Consider the following 21,621-nt stretch of genomic DNA (forward strand, 5'->3'; position numbering starts at 1 on the left):
TTACAATGGGTTTATTGGGAGGTAACCCCACTGTAAGTTGAGGAAGACCTGCTTAAGGAAATAGAATCCAAATCCAGCAGCATATTAAAAGAATAGCATTCTATGATCAAGGAGCACTTATTCCATGAATACAAGGATAGTTCAATATGCAAAAACCTGTACTTAAAATCCATCACATTCATAGATGAATACAAACAAGAAATTCATGAGTAACCAGAGATACACGAAAGTGTCTGATAAAATACATCCTTTTGAGGGGCAGGTATAGCTCAGTAGCAGAGCACATGCTTAGCATGCATGAGGTCCTGGGTTCATTCTCCACTACCTCCATTAAAATAAATCAATGAACCTAATTACCTCCCCCCAATAAATAAAGTAAAACTTAAAAAAAAATTCTTTCATTATAAAAAAAAAAAAAACACCTCAATAAGATAGCAATAGGTGGCTAGTTCCTTAACATGATACACTACAGATCTATCTGAATCCCAAAGCCAGCACATTTTTTAAGGTTTTTCGCTTATTACTTAAAAAAGCCTCATGTTTTATTTGCTTTCTGAATCTGTGCTTGTGCTTCCAATACTTTCACGATTTTCTGCTCCTCAATAAGAAAAGCACGCTTGATCCTGTCACAGACATTCAGCACACATGGAACCACCATGAGCCCAGCTGACATGTCGTTTTGTTTTAGACAGTCTCATGAGAACTTTAGGTCTCAGTGTGAACTCCTCGAAGTCGGCCTGGGCTCACGCCACATGCGGATTTTGGTGCTCTCCCAACTTTCTTGGTATAAAGGTAAACAATTCTATTACCAGGGGCTCAGGACAACCCAGTTTTGTTAGAGGCTGTATTGTAGGACAGCCTGCGACAGTATGTCAAATGCTGGACCATTCTGAATGCCTCTAGATATAAAACCTGGAGGAGCAAAGGCCAGCATATTTTAACAGTGAAGCATTAGAAACATTCCCAAAGTTAAGACAATGCCCTTTATAACCCCAATGACTCATGTAAACAAATGTGAAGACATGTTAGGTTTTTGGGAAACAAGACAAAACATCATGGACATGTCAGTTCTCCCTAAATCATCTATAAATTTGACACAAACACAATAAAAATATCAAGAGGATTGATTTTTAAGTGAATGGGGCTGGCCACTAGACAAGCTAATTCTACAATTCATATAGAAATATAAAACAAGCAAGCATAGCCAGGGAATTTAACTATATAAAGAGTTTCCACATATCAATAAGATAAAGATCAACAATTAGAAAAAAAGGGCAGAAGTTATAAAGACAGAACACATGAAATGAAATAAAAGTATGTAAACATATAAAAAGATGTTTAAACATATTCATGTAAGAGAAATACAAATTAAAGCCACAATAGATATTTTTTACCTATCAGAAAAAAATCAAACACTTTGATAAAATACAGTGTCACTTAAGAGTGTAGCAAAATGGCACACTCACACTCTCTGTAGAGGACTATCTGGCAATACTCATCAAAATTACAAATGCATAAAGCCTTTGAACTTAGAGGAATTCCACAATACCACTTTTAGGAATGTACTCTAAAATTCCAAATTGCAGAAGTTGCAAATGAGCACGGATATTTATGGTAGCACTGCTTATAAGAGCAAAAGATTAGAACAACCTAAATATCCATCAAGAAGTTTCTGGTTAAGTAAATTATGAAATGTCCAGGCAATAAAACACTATATAGTCACTTAAAGTAATATGAGTATACACTGATACAGAACTAGCTGTTATATTTTTAAGAGAAAGGAGGAGATTATAATTTGTGTAAAAAATACAAACACATACACACATGTGTGCATATGTGCATATAATATTTCTGGCAGGAAAGGCACACACTATACTTCACTAACAGTCCTGTGCCCATATCAAACCTTAAAAGCTCATTTAAGAAATATTTATTGAGCACTTACTGTATACTAGGCACTGACCTAGGCACTTGATATATACCAATGAATGAAACAAAGAGCTATGCCCAGTGAAACTTCTCTGCCAGTGGAGTTGTAAATGTTCATTATTGATTACTAAAAAGGGGAACGTTTTAAATTCCATTAGACTTTAATCCACTAGACTCTGGTCTTCAAGGGCTGGGTCCGTTTTTCTGTCCACTCACACTTAGCATCCTAGTAACTGGCACATAAAAGGCACCCAATGAACACGTGGACTAAACTGCTTGCTTACAGGGAAAATGTCCTTTCAGTTCACACCACTCGCGGTCCTCACTGTGCTAGATGGTGGGAAGAGAATTAATGAAAGAGGGGAAAAGAAACAAATGCCAATTAAATCAAATGATGTAAAGCACAACTGCTAAATTAGTACAGTTCTCAATATTAAAGAAGTCTAGAGAAGAGACAGGTTCACCGAGGGCTAGAATGGATAGAGCAGAATTCTCGGAGATGATCAAACTTGAAACAAGTACAGTTTAGACTCAGAGGGTAGAGTATGAAAGATGTAAAGTTTTACAAATATATGTATGTATACTCCTGACTGGGACATTGTGCTGTATACCAGAAAGTGACACATTGTAACTGACAGTACTTCAGTTAAAAAAACTTTTTAAGTTTGATGCGATCAAAATAGACAATAAAGCGTGTTTTCCTTGGGCTCCATCACGTGCATGTCACATATATGATCCAAAAGGACATAATCCCAGGTGGCACCCATCCATACGGAGTCCCTAAATTCTGAACATCTTACTCAGCAGTAACTGTGCACCAGGATTAGAGGCAGTAAGAGAAAGAAAAAACGGAATTCCCCGTGATAATCATTCATTTCCATTACTCTGCACAGGTATGGTGGCAAAAAAAAAAAAAAAAAAACCAACAGACCGGAAATCCAAGTTCATGGTGTCTTCAAAGAAGGAATGCTACTAAAACCTTTCAGGACACATCCAAGTGTGGACAGTCTTCGATACCCTACATTTGAATCTAAAATCTGATACTGCCATAGGAACAGAATCTCACATTCTGTCCTATGTGCTGTAATTTCTGATATATATTCTTTCAAGTACTTTTTAGTGAAGAGAAATTTTTAGCTAGATTTCTTTAAGAATAAAGTCATAGAATTAAAAAGTCTAAAGCCATTTCCTACCTTAATCCCAAAAATATTTTAAAGAGAATCCTCTGGAATAGGGATGACAAATAATGTACATACCAGAGGACACAACTAACTCATTGGTGGTGGGTTTTTTTGAGCCCAGGTGGAAAATTACTCCAAAATTTTCTCCAGGTTCAGCAGGCAAGAGTGGTCTGATTGATTACTGGTGTCTGTCGCAGGCACCGGAAGAGGTAGTTAGCACCACTAGAATTAGATATTTGCTATCCATGTTTGATGACAATCTCCAGGAAGTTCTTATTTATACATAATACAAAGTTGGAGCTGAAAACAGCAGAATTTGCCAAACTAGATCCTGTAGACCAGAAAAGAGCTCACAAAGGTAAATAACTTGACCACCAAGACATTTTCTAAACAAATCTAAATTAGTTGCCAGCTGATAAAAGTGCCTTGCGTAAAGATACCAATTTCCCCCCACTCTTGAATTACAAGATCGGGTATCACTGGGCCACTCACAAGTGGCTGCAGGTAAGAAGTCGCTGCCTCTTTTAGACAGGGCACATGCTCTCGGCCAGTGGCAGTGCCCAGTCGGCCACCTGACTCCTTAGCGGGCTCTCCCTGTCTCCTACAGGCATTTAAGCCCATGAACCTTGCTCTGGCCCACAAGCAAGTCAGACCTATCACCTGCTCTTACAAAGTTTACCTGGAACACAGTCAGGATCATCATTCACATCTTGTCCACGGCTGCTTTCACACATAACAACAAGGCTGAATAGCTAAGACACAGGCCAGGAGGCCCTTGAAGCTGAAAGTCTTTATTCTCTGGGTCTTTATACAGAAAATATTTGCCAACCCCTGCTCTAGAGTCTTGATGTCTGTGATCTGATAGAGATGCCTGGGGCACATATTAGTGAGGACCCAAGCGGAATAAAATAATCATGATGTCATGTGACTAATACCTAGTAAAGTCATGTGACTAATACCAGCAAAGAACATAATAAAATAATTAATGCTAAATTATTTGATAAGCAGCTCCCGCCCGCAAAAGCATATTGCTATAAGAAATCATATGTTCATATCTGTGATACTCCAAAGCTTCAGGCTGCTTCATTCTAGAGGATCTTAATGATAATGGAGAGAGAAAACGCCCCAAGGAAAAAAGAACAGAAACATTTTAAGGAGGTTTTTCATGTCTCTCTGGTCAAATCACCCACAACGTCACTTTAAAAAGAAATGATGTTTAAGCTACAAAGACAACAACGTTCAGGCAGTTTTAACGCCACGGAATATGGATGTTCCAATAAGCCATCATCTTTATAGGCTCACAGGCAGGTTGACTGCTTTCCCCTCGAACTTTCATCCTCACACTCTTCTCAATATGGCACCAATAAAGTTCTGACCGACAAACAGAGACAGTAATTGCAATCAGTGTTTCCTGATGGCTCCCATATATCCAGCATCTTTGAAATGTGCTCATTAAAATAATATTTTGTTGAAGGTTTGTTTCCCCCGTGGGCTGGTTATGAAGGAGGGAACCTGCATGTCTGATAAGATTTTTATTGCATAAATACAGCATTGCTTGCTTTCTCAATAAAATCAACTTGTAATGATCTATAGCAACTGCAACTGATTACTGTTGCCCCGTGTTATTATGGAAACAAGCAGAGGCAATCGGCTCCTATTTGCCCTTAAACCTCAGTAACACTGCAAGGATTTTAAGTGTCTCAGTGTGTTTGCTGCATTCCCAGCTCCACTAACCAAACACTTTTTTTTTACAAAAAGTAGAAGATGTGACAAAATACCAAAGAACACCTAAGTTTAAACATCAACTTTAAAATGTCCAAAACTCCCCCCTGCCCCTGCAAATTAACCAATTTGATTTATTTCTACTAACTAGTTCTTGAGAGAAAATTTATTCCATTTAATAAAAGATAAATGCCGTGAAATGTTTGGTTTGCATTCTTAAAGCTGTATGCAACCACTGTTACGCAGAAAACAAAGACAGAAGCCTGAGCGTGAAGGAAGGATATATCACTTGAAATTTTCTGCCATATTTAATAGCATATACCATTAATACTGTAAGTCAATAATATTTCAATGCTATGTAAGTATACAGTCATCACCACCACACATTAAAAAACAGCCCTATTACCTATTCCCTATTCCCTCAGCCAAGTGTTAAAATTTCTAAGACTCTGGCCCTGGCAACTATTTTCTCAGTTGCCTTAACCCCAAACTTAGAGGGGCTTAAGCAGCCCTTTCTATCCATGTCATAGATCTCTTGAGGCAGGAGAAACCCGGAAGTTGCAGGTGGTCAGCTGGCATATGGAGCCTAATGATGCTCTCTGGCCAGCACTGGTCAATAACATTCCAGTGTCTGGGACAAGGAAACCTTCTTTTCTTTTTTTTTTTTTTTTTTAATGAAGAGAGAAGGAAGGGGAAAGGGGAACATATGAGAAGACACATTCTAGAAGGACACGGCATGGTGGGTATATAAGAACATAACTGATTCTGAGTGGTAAGAGTATTACACGAAGGACAGGGATATGAAGGAGGAGAGGCCAGAGAGGTGGGGAGAGGCCAGGACACGGAGGGTGTGGTGAACCGTGGTGAGGAATCTAAACTTACACTGGGGACAATGGTAGACACTGAAGATGGCTTTTTCATAGGTCAGACCTGTTTTTCAGAATGATTCCTCTGGAAGGCAGACACGTCTATGTGCAGAGTTTGGATAATTTTTCTGGATAGGCTTCCAAAGTAAGTTGCAAATGGCATAAGCCAGAGAACATCTGGGTAACACTCCTGAAGGACTCCATCCCACGGAAAGAAAGGTTAGCCAAGGAGCTCTACCATTTAGCACTACTTTCTTTGACTGGCTGTGATGAACAAGGAGTCAGGCTGGCTGCTGACACAGAGCACACTCCTCAGCCCCTAGGGAGTGAGTGGTCCGAAGAAATGAAGAATATGGAAGTTTGAAGGAAAAAAAATTGTCCTAATCAGTCTCAGCTCAGAATCTATAACAAGAAGCTGATCTTAGATGCCTTGAGATAAGCCATTCAGGACAAATGTAGTCCCCTGACACAGACAAATTATACAATTAATTGTAAGTCTTCTGGGATTTCAGGGGAAATATTGAAAACTCTTTACTGAAAAAAAAATCTAAAGCCTTTCAACATGATGTCTGGCTCTGTCAGCTTTCAGATTAAGCATTTGAAAAAAAATTTTTTTAAGATATAAATACTCACATCCATAGGAGAACCTCATTATATCGTGTTTCATGGACTTGAGGGAAAAAAGGAAAAGTGAGAAAGGGAGAGAAAAACTGCTCTGGGGGCTCTTGGCTACAGCTTCAAGACCACGACATTATCTGAAATAAAATATGAAATGAGGAGACGAAGCAGAGATGCTCCTCGAATAAGACATTCTCCGAACCAGAGTGTTGAACAATAGAGGCTGCAATTCTGTGGGCAACCTCAGGAAAATACAGAGAGAGCCATGGAGACTTACAGGAAACCCTGATGTTGTAAATAGCACAGACGACCAGAACCAAACTGGATTAATTAAAAGAGAATAATTATTTCACATAGCTTTAGGCAAAGCTTTATTTATCCAGGGTTCAAAATACACGTCCAAGACCTAGTTTCTCTCCTTCCCAAAGCTCCTGAAAAAGAAAGAGGGTGGTCACAAATGCCAGATGCAATCACTTCAGGGCCATGAGAAGTCCGTCCGCCTCAAGAGAAGAAAGCTCAAAGGAGACAAATGTGGAGGGGAAGAAGTTGGAAACTGACTATTATTGTCGAAACAAGGTCCACTTGAAGTCAGTGAGACTGGTCTTACAGTGGCCACAATGTAGTTGAACAGCACAAACTACTCAAGAATAAAAGATATCTACTGATTTGGGGCAAAAAAAAAAAAAAAAAAGAAAAACCTTACCGATTTTGCATTATACGCAGAAAGAAGGATCAAGACACAAACCATGACATCAAAGAGCTTACAATTCTAATTCAAATACGTGCAAAACTATTGTATGGCCTTAGAAGTCAAAACAGTGGTTACTGTTGGGGGGAAAGAATACACTGGAAGGGAGTATTTCTGGAGTACTAAGATGTTTTATTTCTTGATCTGGGTGCTAGTTACATAGATACGTTCACTCTGTGACAATTTACCAAACTATGTGTTTATGATATTTGTAATATTTCAATAATTCAAAATAAAAACTTCAATAGATTGGTTGGAAGATAAAGTTAAGGACATCTCCGACAGTATATTTTTTAAAATATAAAAACATTTTTAAAATAAGAGAATAAATAAGAAAACTAGAGGAACAGTCCAGAAGGTTCAATGATCAAACCAAATGAATTCTAGAGAGAAAACTGGAAAGGAAGAAATAATTAACAAAGTAATTCATGAAAATATCCCTCATTGAAGGATGTGGGTTTCCAGATTGAAAGGACCTACTAAATGCCACTGTAAAATTATAAATATCACTGTAAAATTATAAAACACTAGGGAAAATTCTATCAAAAAAGTCACATAGAGGATAAACAAAAAAACAGCTCTCAACATGACCACTAGAAGATGAAAGACATTGGTACAATGCCCTCCAAATCCTGAAGGAAAATTATTTCCTGCCAAGATTTCCATACCTAAAGTATCTATACATGTCCATGTAGAATAAAGATAATTTAAGACATTCAAGGTCTCAAAAATTTACCTTCTAACTGTTAAAGGAAACACTCCATCAAAATAAAGAAACAAATCAGGAAAGAGAAAGATAGGTGATGCAGGAATCCGAAACTCCAACACAGGAGACTGGATTACAATGAAGGGCTTGATATCATGAGATGGGCGATCTGGGCTGATCTTTACTGATGAGCCACCTCAAACTTCCCATCCCATCCTTTATAAATTTGTAGACTTTAAATATGTGCAGTTTACTGCTTGTAAATTACACCTCAATAGAGTTATGGAGAGAGGGGAAAGAATTCAGCCATGCTCGTTGCGCTAGCCTTCTCTTGACAACGGGGAGATGTCACTGCGGGCCTTCTTTTCTCATGGGCACTGACGCTGCCACTCTTTTCTGGTGAAAAGACATGGGACTCTATATACACATCACCTCTGCCTCTTCTAAGCCGGCCCACCATCCCCAGTCTGGATCACTCCAGCAGCCTCCTGTCGCTCTCCTGCTTCCAGTGCTGCCTCCCTTCTACCCAAACTGCAGCGGTGCCCCCTCTCACTCCAGGTACAAGCCCAGTACTTTGTAATGACAGTGACCCCACCCCCGATCTACTGTTTCGCTTTCTGAGGTTTCAGTTACCCGCACTTTGAAAATATTACATGGAAAATTCCAGAAATAAACCATTCCTAAGTTTTAAATTGTGCACCTTTTTGAGCAGCATGATGAAATTTTGCCCCATCTTGCTCTGTCCCACCTAGGAGTTAACGCATCCCTTTGCCTACTGTCGGCCAGTAGTCGCTTAGCAGCCCTCTGGTTCCCACATCGACTGTACTGGTGTTCAAGGAACCCTAAATTTACTTAGTTATGGCCCCAGAGCACAAGCGTAGTGATGCTGGCAATTCAGATCTGCCAAAGAGAAGCCACCGGAAAGTACTTCCTTTAAGTGAAAAGGTGAAAGTTCTTGACTCAATATGGAAAGAAAAAGAATCGTACGCGGAGGCGCCTAACATCTATGGCAAGAACGAATCTTCTCTCCATGAAATTGTGAAGAAGGAGAAAGAAATTCGTGCTAGTTTTGCTGTCACACCCTCAAACTGCAAAAGTGACAGCAAAAGTGCGTGTTAAGTGCTGAGTTAAGACAGACAAGGCACTAAATCTGTACCAGGAGATATTCTGAGAGAGACCACATCCACATAACTTTATTACTAGAGTATACTGTTACACCTGTTCTATTTTATTATTAGTTATTATTGTTAATCTCTTACTGTGCCTAACTGATAAATACAACTTTATCATAGGTATGGCTTGCACAGAAAAAGGTCTCTATAGGATTTGGAACTATCTGCGGTTTCAGGCATCTACAAGGGGGTCTTGGAACTCAGCCCCTATAGATAAGGGGGGACGAATGCACAATATTAGAAGGCTTATCTTCAGCCACGCCCCACCACTCATCTCTCCTGTGTGTCCTCACAGGACTTTTCCTCTTCTCTTACTCTATTCCAACCACTCTCGTGGCTTCTGAAACATCCCAACATCCTGTTCTGCCTCCGGGCCTTCGATTTTCCCTCTACCTAGACTGCTCTCTCCTGGCGCCCACCTGCTCCTCCCAGTCTGTAATCAAACGTTACCACCTTCAGGAAGCCTGGCTTTCCTATTTAAAACCTTAAGCCTGTGCCTCACCCTTGTTATACAATCTGAATTGTTTCCTTCCTGTCTCTCCTTGCTAAAACAGAAGCTCCGTGAGGGCAGGGGGTTTTGCTCATTGTTACACACTCAGCATGTAGAAGAGTGCCTGGCAAACAGTGAATGCTTAGTGTTAACTGAGTAATTGCATGGGGGGGTTAAAAAAAAAAGTGACTTATAAGATCAAACAAATTTTACTAAGCAGTACAAGTGACTTCAAAAATAGCTTCAAAAGATGAGGCCTGACACACTGAAACAAACGCGATCAAATGAGCTTTGAGACCTTAGACAGGTATGCTGGGAGGCTAAGGAAAACATTAAAAAGCATTTTTTTTAATTATGAATGCTCCAGAAGTCCTAGCTGCAATTACAATCAAGCTTTTCACGGTATTAAAGACAGCTAAGAAATATAAAGCTACTCATTTCGAAATACGGAGTTAAGAATCACGGGAACAAATTTCCATCCTTCAGTGGAGTTAACTGTTCTGGAGTCAGAGATGCACATGGGAACCCTAGGATTCCAAGAAAACTCCTGCAAAGCGCTGCTTTCTAGCCTATCACATGCCCAACGGGAGCCATGGGCCTCTTCCTTTTCCTCCTTTGCCCTTCATGGAAAACCTGGGAAATTATACCAAGAATCTGCAATACTTGCACTAGTTAAAATTCCTAAGAATTGTTTTTTTCTATAAAGACAATGTCATAGAAAATATTTCCTTCCCTACAAACAAAAATGGTCATCGTAGTTACTGTTTAGGTGATGCTCTTGAAGGTGTTCCAATCAGAGAACAAGGTGTAGGACTATATTAAACCCGGGGTTGTTAATGTCTTCTCTACTGAATTTGTTTTTCTAGGAGGAACAAGCAATTGCAAACAAAGCTAGACTAGGAAAATCAAATACTCTGCCTATTTACACATAGTCCCCTAAAGCCATTCCTGATTAAAAACTGCACCACTTCAATCTTCCTACTGGAGATATCTGTTAACTAGCCCTGCTTGGAAAGCCAATGAATTTAGTGTATAATTACATGTATCCTTCACAAATTACTTCTCAATGACCTCTACTCTCGGAAGTAAACCAACAAGGGATAATTGGTTCATTATAAACTGACAGGAAGATTTCACTGGGAAAAGGTACTGAGAGCAAAGTCCTGAAAGATCTTAAGCTTCAACTGAATTTAACGTCAGCAGGAAGTAATCACTTTTGTTTCTGAACGCCCAACCCATTTTACATGAACATCTTCTGTGGCTGTAACACTCTGCTGTCACTAAGTAACCATGTGACCTTCGACAAGTCACTTCCATTCTCCCTGCCTTCGTGTTTGTGTCTATAAAATGAGAGGCTTGAACTAGGTGATTTCAAAAGTCCCTCCCAGATCTGACAATTCATCATTTTATAATTATAATCACTAGAGCACACCTCACTTTACTATCCTTTTAAGGCAGGAAGGGCATTTGATTTACCTTTGGAGTCTCCATACTGTCCAGAAAAGCTTCTTGAACCTCCCTTAGCAACTGTTCAACAGACATGTTCAAGGATGCAGAAGACAGTACAATTGTCTGAAATGTCCACTCTCTGTGCCCTTTTTAGGCCCTTCCCAATCCCAAACATGATTTCAACCCAAATGGTCCCCTTCAAGTCCATCCTTACCATACCACTGGCAGGACTATACAGAGGCCAGGGAGACAAACGTTATCACTTATCACCTGGAAGAAATGCACAAACCAAAAAGGCTCAAGGCACTTACTTTGTAAACTATCTGGCCCAACATCACACACACAGCCAGAAACCTGGAGACAGGTTCCCTTTTCTAGAATAAGCTAGTCGAATGCATCGTGATCATCTGAGAGGATGTACAGAAAGTGACAGCAGATGTGGGGAGAGAGCAGTGAGGTAGTGGGGAGAATGGGGGCGGGGGGGATCAGGACCTGCAAACAAGAGCAAGGAGGACATTCCCTTAACCTTTCCAGAGGGGGACATTTTAAAAACCAAAATCCCAAGTAGCTGTACTTCATGGGGAGCAAACACCTGCTCAAGAGGCATTTAGCCTTAGCTGTTAGGACGCAGAAGCCAGAATGTTTGGGCTCAAATCCTAGCTCTGTTAACTCACAGCTGTATAACCGTGGAAAGGTTCATCATCCTTCTCTGTCTCAGTTTCCTCATCTGTAAAATGAGGATAACAGTAGTACTTCGTTCCTAGGGTTGTCACAAAAAAAATAAAACAGGTTCATACATGTAAAATGTTTCTCCCAGTGCCTGGCACATAGTAGGTGCTCAAAAATTAAGAGCTCCCTGTTTTGCTATTCTTATTTGAGAGAGTTCTGGGAGTCTCAGGGGTTAACAGAACAAAGGCATTACACTGCTCTTACAGATAGATTCAAATGCTACAGTTCCCTTGTCTCAGTGATAATGGAGAGGCTAAACCTTTATATATTTATGTATATTTGTATGCTTTATCAACTTTAACCACTCCCAACCACAGAAACTATCCCTGAAAATTTTTAATTCCTTTCTGCAAGATAGTCTAGGTTTCAAAAACGACTTGGTCACCCACGCTCTGGGAGCACAATAGGACTATTAAAGCGAAGGGCTGGGAGTCTGCGGGAGCACAAAGACATCTTTGTAGCCGCTGAGCTATCACATACCACTGCCTCGGTTTCAGAGAGGTGCCTCCCGAAGGAAGGAGCTAACAAACTCCATTGTTCGTTCACATCGGAGTTCTTGGACGTGAAAGTTCTTAAATCCCTGGCAAGACCTTACTACAGATCAGAGGATTGCGGTTCTTTCCATTAGGGCAGCATCGAATGCCCTTCAAGCAATTTTCTTAGGGCAACATAACTATTTGAGATGCCAGGGAAACTAGTGAAATTTCCAACCGCTAAACTAGTTCCTTGTCTCCGGCCGAAGACATAGGTGAAGCTGGAAAACATTTTAGCTATCCTGGGGACATTTCTTAGGCTGGGAAATGGTAAGATACCTAGAGAGAGCCACAAGAGTTTCTTTTTAAATCTCTTTCCCAAAACACACATTTTTAGTAAATAAGAATCAAATAACAACAAAAGTCTGATTGAAAAACTAGCTTTCGGAAAATGATGACCCTTAAAAGTTCCAGTTGGTTCCCTGATGGGATATCTAGAGCTCTGGTTTTCTGAGCATCTTTCAGTAAACAAGAAGAGATAAACAGGCAAAAGAGCTAATGCTATGTCTTATATTTTTGCTAAATGATCAGGCAGAGAAAGTCAGCAATACAGCCACCTACGTTTTTTATAACCCTGTTCAGAAAAGCAACGGGGACCCTAAACACATAGAACCTGAACAACCGAAGAAGGAAAATTTGGCTAAAAAAGGTAGCCTATGGTCTCTGTTCTAGGGGCATCAGATTTCAGAAACCGCGAGAACAAGTTGGCCACAGCAAACCCTCTCAGGTATAAAACTGCACAACTGATGGGGGGACTGGAGAGTTTCCTAAAAATAGAGGACTGTCGGCTTATAAAACCCACCTCAGCTACTTCTGGTGAGGAAGGACAGTAGTCAGAACTGTGGGAAGCCAAGAACAATCCCATACTTGACAAATCAGTCCCTTCAAGACAGTGATGTCAAATGTAATAAAATATTTTGGCAAGACTGGAAATGTGCATCTGTGGGAACCTGGGAAGACTTGACAGATTTTTGTTTTTCCCAGCCTTTTATCAGCAAGTTAATTATAGCAATTGTACGATCTACTCTGAGCTTTAGAGAAAGGCAGTTGGCTGTATGAAGCCAAGATGCTGCTCTCCTGAACATGGGAGAGACAAATGACAGCCGTGCTTACACATGAAAATATTCTGAGTACAGTACAATGAAGAGCCGGACGGCACATGGGCGAGAAAGAGGTACATTCTGCAGATATAAAGGTGTGGCCAGACTTAGATGGGACACACGACACCTATACACACACGCACGCACGCACACACGATCATGTGTATCTCCAGAGCCTGCACGGCTCGGGTCATGTTGCACTCGGGCTGCCTCTTCAAGGAGCAGACTGTACCTTCACAGCTATAACTGTACACTGCCACCGCTGACCTTTCCACCAGATTTTCATCATGATGCCAGCTCACAGCCATTTTCCCCATGCCAAAATACGGTTCCTCTTTCAGGTACGGCATCTTCTGGGGATCCATGAAATTCAACAGAGTTACGTTGTACGCGGCCCTGTTCTTAAAGTCCACCTCGTCCTGTCCATCAAAGGATGACCCCAGGCCGACCCGGGGGAAATCTGGACCGATACACACCGGCACGGCATCGATATTGGCTTTGTCTCTGGCAGCAAGTTCTTCCAAAGCCTGGATGGTCTCGATCTGCAGGTAGTCGTTGAGCTTGAGGAAGGTTTGACAGGCGGCAGCTATTTCCGCCTCGCTGTACTTTGCGTCAGAGCCCTTCACCGGCCAGGGTACGGTAAAGAGCCTGGTGTTGAGGTACTTGTAGGTGCAGCCGGGGTTCCCGATGAGGATGCGAGATACTGGAGTGAGCACATCTTTGCCTTGGATCCTCACCAGGTCCCGAAACAAGCAGCCGTGCTTGTGCAGCGTGAGAAAAGCTTCTTGAACCTCTTTATGGAGCTCCTCAGGGACGCTGCCCGCTTCTCGGAGAATTAGTTTGGGGTATTTCAGCTGCCACTAAAACAAAACCAAAGCAGAAGTATGCATTTATGGAGAGCTATCATTTTATTGTTTCCAAAAGTGTGTTTCTTCGTAAACTTTAGGAGGAAAAAACGAAAAAAGACTGTCGGGGTATTTCTAAACAGTATTCATACCTCTCTAGCCTAAAATAGAAAAGTAAATAAAACAAATGTCATCGAGTCTCCAGTCAAGAGTGTCAAGTCCAAGCTCAAACAATTACAGACAATCGTTGTAAACAAAAGAATAATTTGGGCTTTGGTCTCCCAGGCTCCCTCTACAACCACCTCTCCTTAGCCTCAATCCGTCTTCTAGCCTTTGGCCCTCCAGAAAACACAATCTAATTAATTAACTGCTTGACATCTATTTTTTTAAGTGCTTATTAAGTGCTGTGTACTATTCTTAATGATCTATACACACTAACTCATTTACTTCTTGCAATTTTATGTGGTGGTGCTATTATTTTCTCTGGTTCACAGATAAGAATCCTGAGGCAGAGAGACGTTCTAAAAACTTGCCCAAAGTCATACACAGCTGATAAGTATCAGAACTGGAATTTGAAACCATGGGGCTCCACAGTCGGGCTGCAGAGCATGAGATCTTAACCACGAGATCACACAGCCTCTCGATTAATGAGAAATCACGTCTCTTTGTGAGTTAGACACGGAGTCCCGTGAACACAAGCCATGACAATTTTGTTCACAACTGTAATACTAATGCCCTCAGTAAATGCTGAATGAATGAGTGAATGAACGAATGAGGTATCCCACTGCAATTTACAAAGCTGTAATAATTCTACCGGTGTCCCTGGGGAAGGAGAACTATAAGATAACGCCCTCCTCTAATACGGAAATGCATGGATTTACTGATGCAGTTTAGGAGTTCAGACCTTTTCAGCCACCATGTCTGGCTCTAACAGATGAACTGGCATCAAGCCAGAGTTCCCTGATTCTACACAGTGAAACTGACTTTTTTAAAAAACCAAAGCACAGAATTTTACATTTACCCCTATAAAATGTAATCTGATTGGCTCCTTCTAGTCTTGTGCTGCCTATGATCTTTGACATTTTTCTCCTTTATCTTCATTCAGTAATTACCATTTATATGATAAACAGGGCAAGACCACTTATTCCACTATCCATTTTTTTTAATTCAACATATAGAGCCTGGGAGGTCCAGGTGAGGGATCTGGATGTGACTGTGAAGTGCAGAGGAGGACTTCAAGGGGAGAAAAGCAATTTGATTGACATTTTATAAGAATCACTCTTAGTGAAAATATTGGGCATGGATTGGAAAGAGGCAAATGTCCAATGGAAAATCCTGGTGTGTGCTATTACCACCGTCCAGGAGAGAAGTGATGATGGTCTGAATGAGAGAGAGACATAAACGGACAGATGAAATACATATTTTATAGGCAGACCCAAAGGACGTGCTTGGGATCAGATGTGAGGGATGAAGAAAGGAAAAACGTTCCAGATTTCTGGACTTAATGACCAAATGAAAAATTTACTATTTTTTTTTTCATTTGTTTGTTTTTGTTTGTGGGGGTAATTAGGTTTAATTATGTATTTTTTTAATGGAAGGACTAGGGATTGGACCCAGGACCCTGTCACGCTAAGCATGTGCTCTAATACTAAGCTGCCCTGCTACCCCTATTTTTTTAAATAAGAAAGACTAGGACAAAACAAAACATGCAGAAGAAGAGAAAGGAATGAGGAGCTCCATTTTGAAGCTGGAGCCATGAAGATGGCAATGAAATCCTCATGTGGAAATAGTAAGGGGGAAACTGGACAGACACACCTGGCGCTCAAAGGAGACAATGGGGCGAGGGAAATCAAGGTGGGAGTTGTCAGCACCCATCTGTTTTTTAAAGACATGGAAAGAAATGAGATCTCCTAGGGGAACAGTACAAACACAGAAGGAAGCCCAAAGCCATATCCTGAGTCACGGAGGAAGAAGGCTCAGCAAAGAAGATCTTTGAGATGGAAAATCAGGAGAGTGTAGTAATGCAGAGGCCAAAAGAGAGGAAGGTTTCAGGAAGGATGGAAGAGTCCTCCTAAATGTTTAGCAACTGGCTCTTTGAGGGGGAAAAAAAAAAATCAGCCTTGATTTTTAGTGTTTTCCTGATTTCTGTGATGTAAATATATATTTATATCAATAGAAAAATTCACACATAAATTAATAGAGAAGGCTCTCAATTAAACACAGAAAAAATTTAACTGCACCAAGTCAGAAAAAATACAGATTAACATTATATTTGTATTATATTATATTTAGTTTAACCTACCCCACTTGCAAAGAATAAAATTTGATCATAGTAATACACATTGTTGGTAAAAGGAAAATCAAATATTCTGATAGTCTGCAATTAGGAATGCAAATTATTACAAGCTTGCTTAAGGCCAACTGGACAAAATCTATCATGTTCATTTCTTTTCATCTAGTTATTCTACTTCTAAGAATTTGTCATAGGGAAATAAGTAGAGAAATGTACCAAGACTATAAGGATATTCATCATACTGTTATTTACAATAATTAAAAGCTGAAAACTACCAACATGCCCAATAGAAATAAGAGGGGAAAATGGCACATTCATGTGATGACATACTAAAGTAACACACTTTAGAAGTATTTTTATATTGTTTTATTAAAAACGTTAAGTAACAAACTAGTGCTATATAAGAAACCAGTAATATGATATTTAGACAATTGGATTGTAGTTTCATTTAAAAAAAAAAAAAGTATACATGTAAATATTCACAGAAAAGAAGATCTGGAAACAAAAATATAGCCAAGAGTTTATGGCAGTTGTTTCTCAGTAATAAACTCGGGTGTAATTTTAATTTTCTTCTTTAGACATCTGTATGTTTTTGAAATTTCCCAAAATAAATGTAAAATACTTTTTAAATCAGAAAAAAAAAAGGTTACATTCAAAAACTCTTAATTTAACAATATTTCTTTTATGTGCCAGGAGATTATTTTTGATGACCCTAAATTTTCAAAAATTTTCAAGATAACTTCTGGTATTGTTTAAATCTGACTTGGAATGTTCCTCAGTGCTCTAGAAATTTTTGATCTTACCATAATAATTGGCTAATTTTATCATTTTCTCCAAAAATTGCCAGAGAGAAAAATCTGCAAACCTAGATTCCCTCTCTTATTATGTATAAAATAATCAGATTAGTACCTGACATATAAAAGTGCCAGAGAGTGTTTGTTAAAATTTTCTTTAAAGACAACAACAAGGAACTCTGGGAAAGAAATGAATATTAAATAATTTAATATTAATTCATTTGATCAAACAAATAGGTTCACTTTCCATTTTGGATGGGTACATGTAGAACATCAGACATCACACAATAATTTGGAACAGCTGTTGGCACACTTTCAAATATGTTAGAATTTTTGTTTTGTTTTGTTTAATCTTATAAAAGTTTTCCAGGGAATATGCAGTCATGCAATTATACTAGTAGTTGTCTGGTCCCATAATGTAGTTCTCAAGATCTATAAAACATTCTATGACATAAATGACAATAAGTTTAATAAGTATTTGGGAAAGCATTTTTTATTGAAGTATATAGTTGATTTACCATGTTGTGTTAGTTTCAGGTGTACAGCAAAGTGATTCGGTTATTCATATATATATATTCTTTTTCAGATTCTTTCCCATAATATGTTATTACAAGATATTGAATATAGTTCCCTGTGCTATTACATAGTAGGTCCTTATTGTTTACCTATTTTATATACTGTAGTGTGTATCTGTTCATCCCAAACTTCTAATTTATTCCATTTCCAATCCTTTTCCCTTTGGTAACTATAAGTTTGTTTTCTACATCTATGAGTCTATTTCTCTTTTGTAAATTGCAAAGGTATTTTAGATATAAATTGCCAATATGCAGGCCTTTGTCAATGGCTGAAAGATACGGAATGTTAGGTTCCCTGAAAAATAGGCTTTATTTTCTACCTATTTTAAACTATTGTATATAAATTTTACCTCTTCCTCTTATATATCAAGGGATGGTTCCGAAAGAATTTCATCACACAGAGGAGGTCTGTTAATCCCAAACTCCTAATTTATCCCTCCCTTCCTTTCCCTTTTAGAATCATAGTTTGTTTTCTGTATCTGTGAATCTGTCTCTGGTTTGTAAATAAAATTTGTATATTTTTTTAGATCCCACATATAAGTGGTATCATATGATATTTATCTTTTTAATTGAGCTGTTAATAGATTTTGCAGGTTAACACTTTATATTTTGCACACTGTAGAAATTCACACTATGTCAGTCCTAATATTTTCTATATAATTTTCATTGTAAGTTGCTCATGACTTGGCAGCCATCCAAGACAAATGGGCGAGACACTTATGTGGCCCAGCCTCCAGCTGCAAGATGCTAAGCTGACTCCAAAGGAGGCAGGCACTCTTCTAAAGTCACTGCCCAGGCCTTGCTGCAGCTACCACAAGGAGTCTTGTGATAACATGTGGCACAAGGTGACACAAAGTGTTTGTTCATTCATTCATTCAAAAGTTCATTTTTTGTTTATGTAAAATGCATTGACTATCCATTTGTATCAAACACTGTATGAAGTGTCATAAATACAAGGATAAAAACAAATTTTAGCATCTCATAGTTTAACAGTATAAACAGAAATAGGAAGCAAGAGTTTGAGATCTAAGACTTACCACAGTAGAAGTATGAATATACTTCCATGGGAGCAGGGAATCAATGATTAGGGAGGCAGTCTGGAAAATTCTCATTTCCTGAATACGTATTTACTGAGCACATGAAATTTGCAAAGCACTAGGTGCTGGGAATACAGTGAAAGCAAAACTTCTGTATGTTCTCTGGGAGCTCATATTTATGTGTATAATGTATAAAGATACAGTATATATAGCTCATTATATGTACATAGTATTTTACTTATTTACTGAGTAAAATATATAGTATTTTAGATTGTGACCTGTGCTATGGAGAGAAACAAAGCCAGGTAAATAGGATCAGAGTGCCAGGGGTGAATTTACACAGGACAGTCAGAGGAGGCCTCTGATAAGGTGACATCTGAGCAGAGGAATGCAAGAAATGAGCCTACAAGCCCTACAGATACCTAGGGGAGGAAGAGAGTTCCAGGCTGAGGGAACATTAAGTGCAAAGGCCTTGGGGCCAGCGTGTGCCTGGTTTATTCCTGGAAGAGCACAAATGTCGGAGTGGGAGGAGGACGGGGCGGGGAGAAGCAGGAGAGGAGGTGAGAGAAGCAGGCAGGAGCCAGGTCTTGCACCGCTTTGGCAGTGACCGTGAGCATCCAGGCCCCCGCTGTGGCAGTGACCGTGAGCGTCCAGGCCCCCGCTCTGGCAGTGACCGTGAGCGTCCAGGCCCCCGCTTTGGCAGTGACCGTGAGCGTCCAGGCCCCCGCTGTGGCAGTGACCGTGAGCGTCCAGGCCCCCGCTGTGGCAGTGACCGTGAGCGTCCAGGCCCCCGCTGTGGCAGTGACCGTGAGCATCCAGTCCCCCACTCTGGCAGTGACCGTGAGCGTCCAGTCCCCCGCTTTGGCAGTGACTGTGAGCGTCCAGTCCCCCGCTTTGGCAGTGACTGTGAGTGTCCAGGCTTTTACTCTGAACAAGATGGGAAGCCAGCAAGGGGCTTGGAGCAAGAAAGTCTAAAAGAGCTGATGGCTGTTTAAAGACAAGCACCACCACCAACAGGGTGTTGAAGTGGACTGCAGGTGGGGGCAGGAGAAGGAGATAGGAGGCTACCACAACCATCTGAGAAAGAGACGGTGGGAGCTTTGGCCACGGTGTACACAGCAGAGGTAGGGAGAAGCTGTCAGATCGGAAACATTCTCTGAAAGTTAAACAAGCGGGATTTCCTGGTATCTTCTCAGAAGAGATAGAATTTAAGCGAGGTCTTTAAAGGTGAGTAGATGCTCACCAGACAGAAGAGGGGATGCGGGCACTCTAGCCCCAGAGAAGAGGCACTAATGCATGAAAGGAGGAGAGGCCACAGCAGAGCCAAGAAACTCTGCATCACAGGAATCTGGGCCTGGACGTTATGCTCAGCAGTGAGTAAAGACCAGACCAGAGCAGTAGTTTGGGGCCCATGTAGTCAGTGGTCTTGCCAGATACCCGGGGGAGTCTGAACTTTGCTCCAGAGGCAAGAGAGACTTAACGAAATGTATAAAGCTGGGAGTGACAAGTCTGGCAGATTTATAGGAACACGAGCCTGATGGAACTGGGGAGGCACGAGCAGCAGCGACCAGGAGGCTGCTGCAAGTGTGCTGGTGGGAGATGACAAATGGGGACCTGAACTAAGACCGTGTCGGCGGGACTGGAAAAGAGGAAACAACTTGAGAGGTTCTGAAGAGGTAGAAAAGCCGAGGCCCCACAAGTCCACAAGGGCCAGGAGCAACCTTGAGGACGTCAAGGCTCTGGCTGGAAGAACAGGACAAGGGGGACCCACAGGGACAGGTCGCTAGAGAAGGGAATGGAAGGCAGGATCCCAGGAAAAAGCCTGTCATATCCTGTCATTCTTGTGCTCCAAACCCCCGCCTACCTTCTCATCTCACGCAGGGTCACAGCCAGCGTTCTCACTGCAGACCTCAAGCTGCCGCGGAATCGAGTTCCCGCTCTCCGCCCTCAGCTCGTACTCCCCCAGACACCTTTCCTCTAACAGATCTTAGAGCTTTGCTGTTTCCTATGTCCAGAACATTCTTCCTTCCTGCAAGTATCTCCATGGCTTGCTCCTGTACCCCCAAAAGGTCTTTGTTCAAATGTCACTAAACTTCCGTGACCATCGTAGTTGCAATCCCCCCCTACAGTCTCTGCCCCCCTTACCTGCTCTATTTATCTCCATACCATTTTTCCCTTCTGATATTTATCTTTTAGGTTTTTTTATTTTAATCTCTATTCCCTCCCTCCCACCCCCTGACCTTACCGTACTTCACAAGAAATAAGCTCAAAGAAGGCAAGAATCTTCTGTCGGTTTTCACAACCTCATCTTTAATGTCTAAAACATCACCTGGCACAGAATCAGGGGGTTAAATACATGTGTTTAATTAAGTAAGTAATGAATGAACATGGATCGCGTTGAGTTAGATGTACCTGCAAGACCTTCAGGCAGAGCCACTCATAGCCAGTTGGAGTTGGAGTACGGCAGGTCACAAGGGAGAACACGATGGAGACAGAAGTTTGGGATCATCGGGATAAAATCCAAGCAATCCCAGAAGTTCCAAGAGATACAGTAGGAGAGCACTTATGAGTCAGACCCAGGAGCCAAAAAGCCTGGGCTCGAATCTGGCCTTTGACATTTTGTGCTTATAAATTTTGAACCAAGTTTTAAACCTCTCTGAGCTTCTGAGCCTCACCTCTAAAATGGGGTTTTTAAAAAACCTGCCTCAGAAGGTTGTGGTAAGATTTAAGTGAGCAAAGACAGGTAAAGCACTGAGAGTAAGCTGCCACACAGAAAGCAGGGAAAAACTGAAAGCAAGGGGGACACGGAGGAGGGTGGCACTGTCTCTGGGTAA

The 21,621-nt window shown here is 40.7% G+C and overlaps 1 protein-coding gene and 1 pseudogene across 1 annotated transcript in view; both read right to left on the reverse strand.

Annotated features, from left to right (window-relative positions):
* Window positions 1-21,621, reverse strand: part of FTO (FTO alpha-ketoglutarate dependent dioxygenase) — a 345,458-nt gene that overhangs the window by 231,298 nt on the left and 92,539 nt on the right. Inside the window, exon 3 of the mRNA XM_010990070.3 lies at window positions 13,476-14,103. Within this exon, the coding sequence (XP_010988372.1) occupies window positions 13,476-14,103 (628 nt within the window). The remainder of the gene's footprint in view (window positions 1-13,475; window positions 14,104-21,621) is intronic.
* LOC105097535 (large ribosomal subunit protein eL34-like) lies at window positions 60-973 on the reverse strand (annotated as a pseudogene).

This window comes from Camelus dromedarius, chromosome 9, assembly GCF_036321535.1.
Source record: "Camelus dromedarius isolate mCamDro1 chromosome 9, mCamDro1.pat, whole genome shotgun sequence".
In the NCBI taxonomy this organism is placed as follows: Eukaryota; Metazoa; Chordata; class Mammalia; order Artiodactyla; family Camelidae; genus Camelus; species Camelus dromedarius.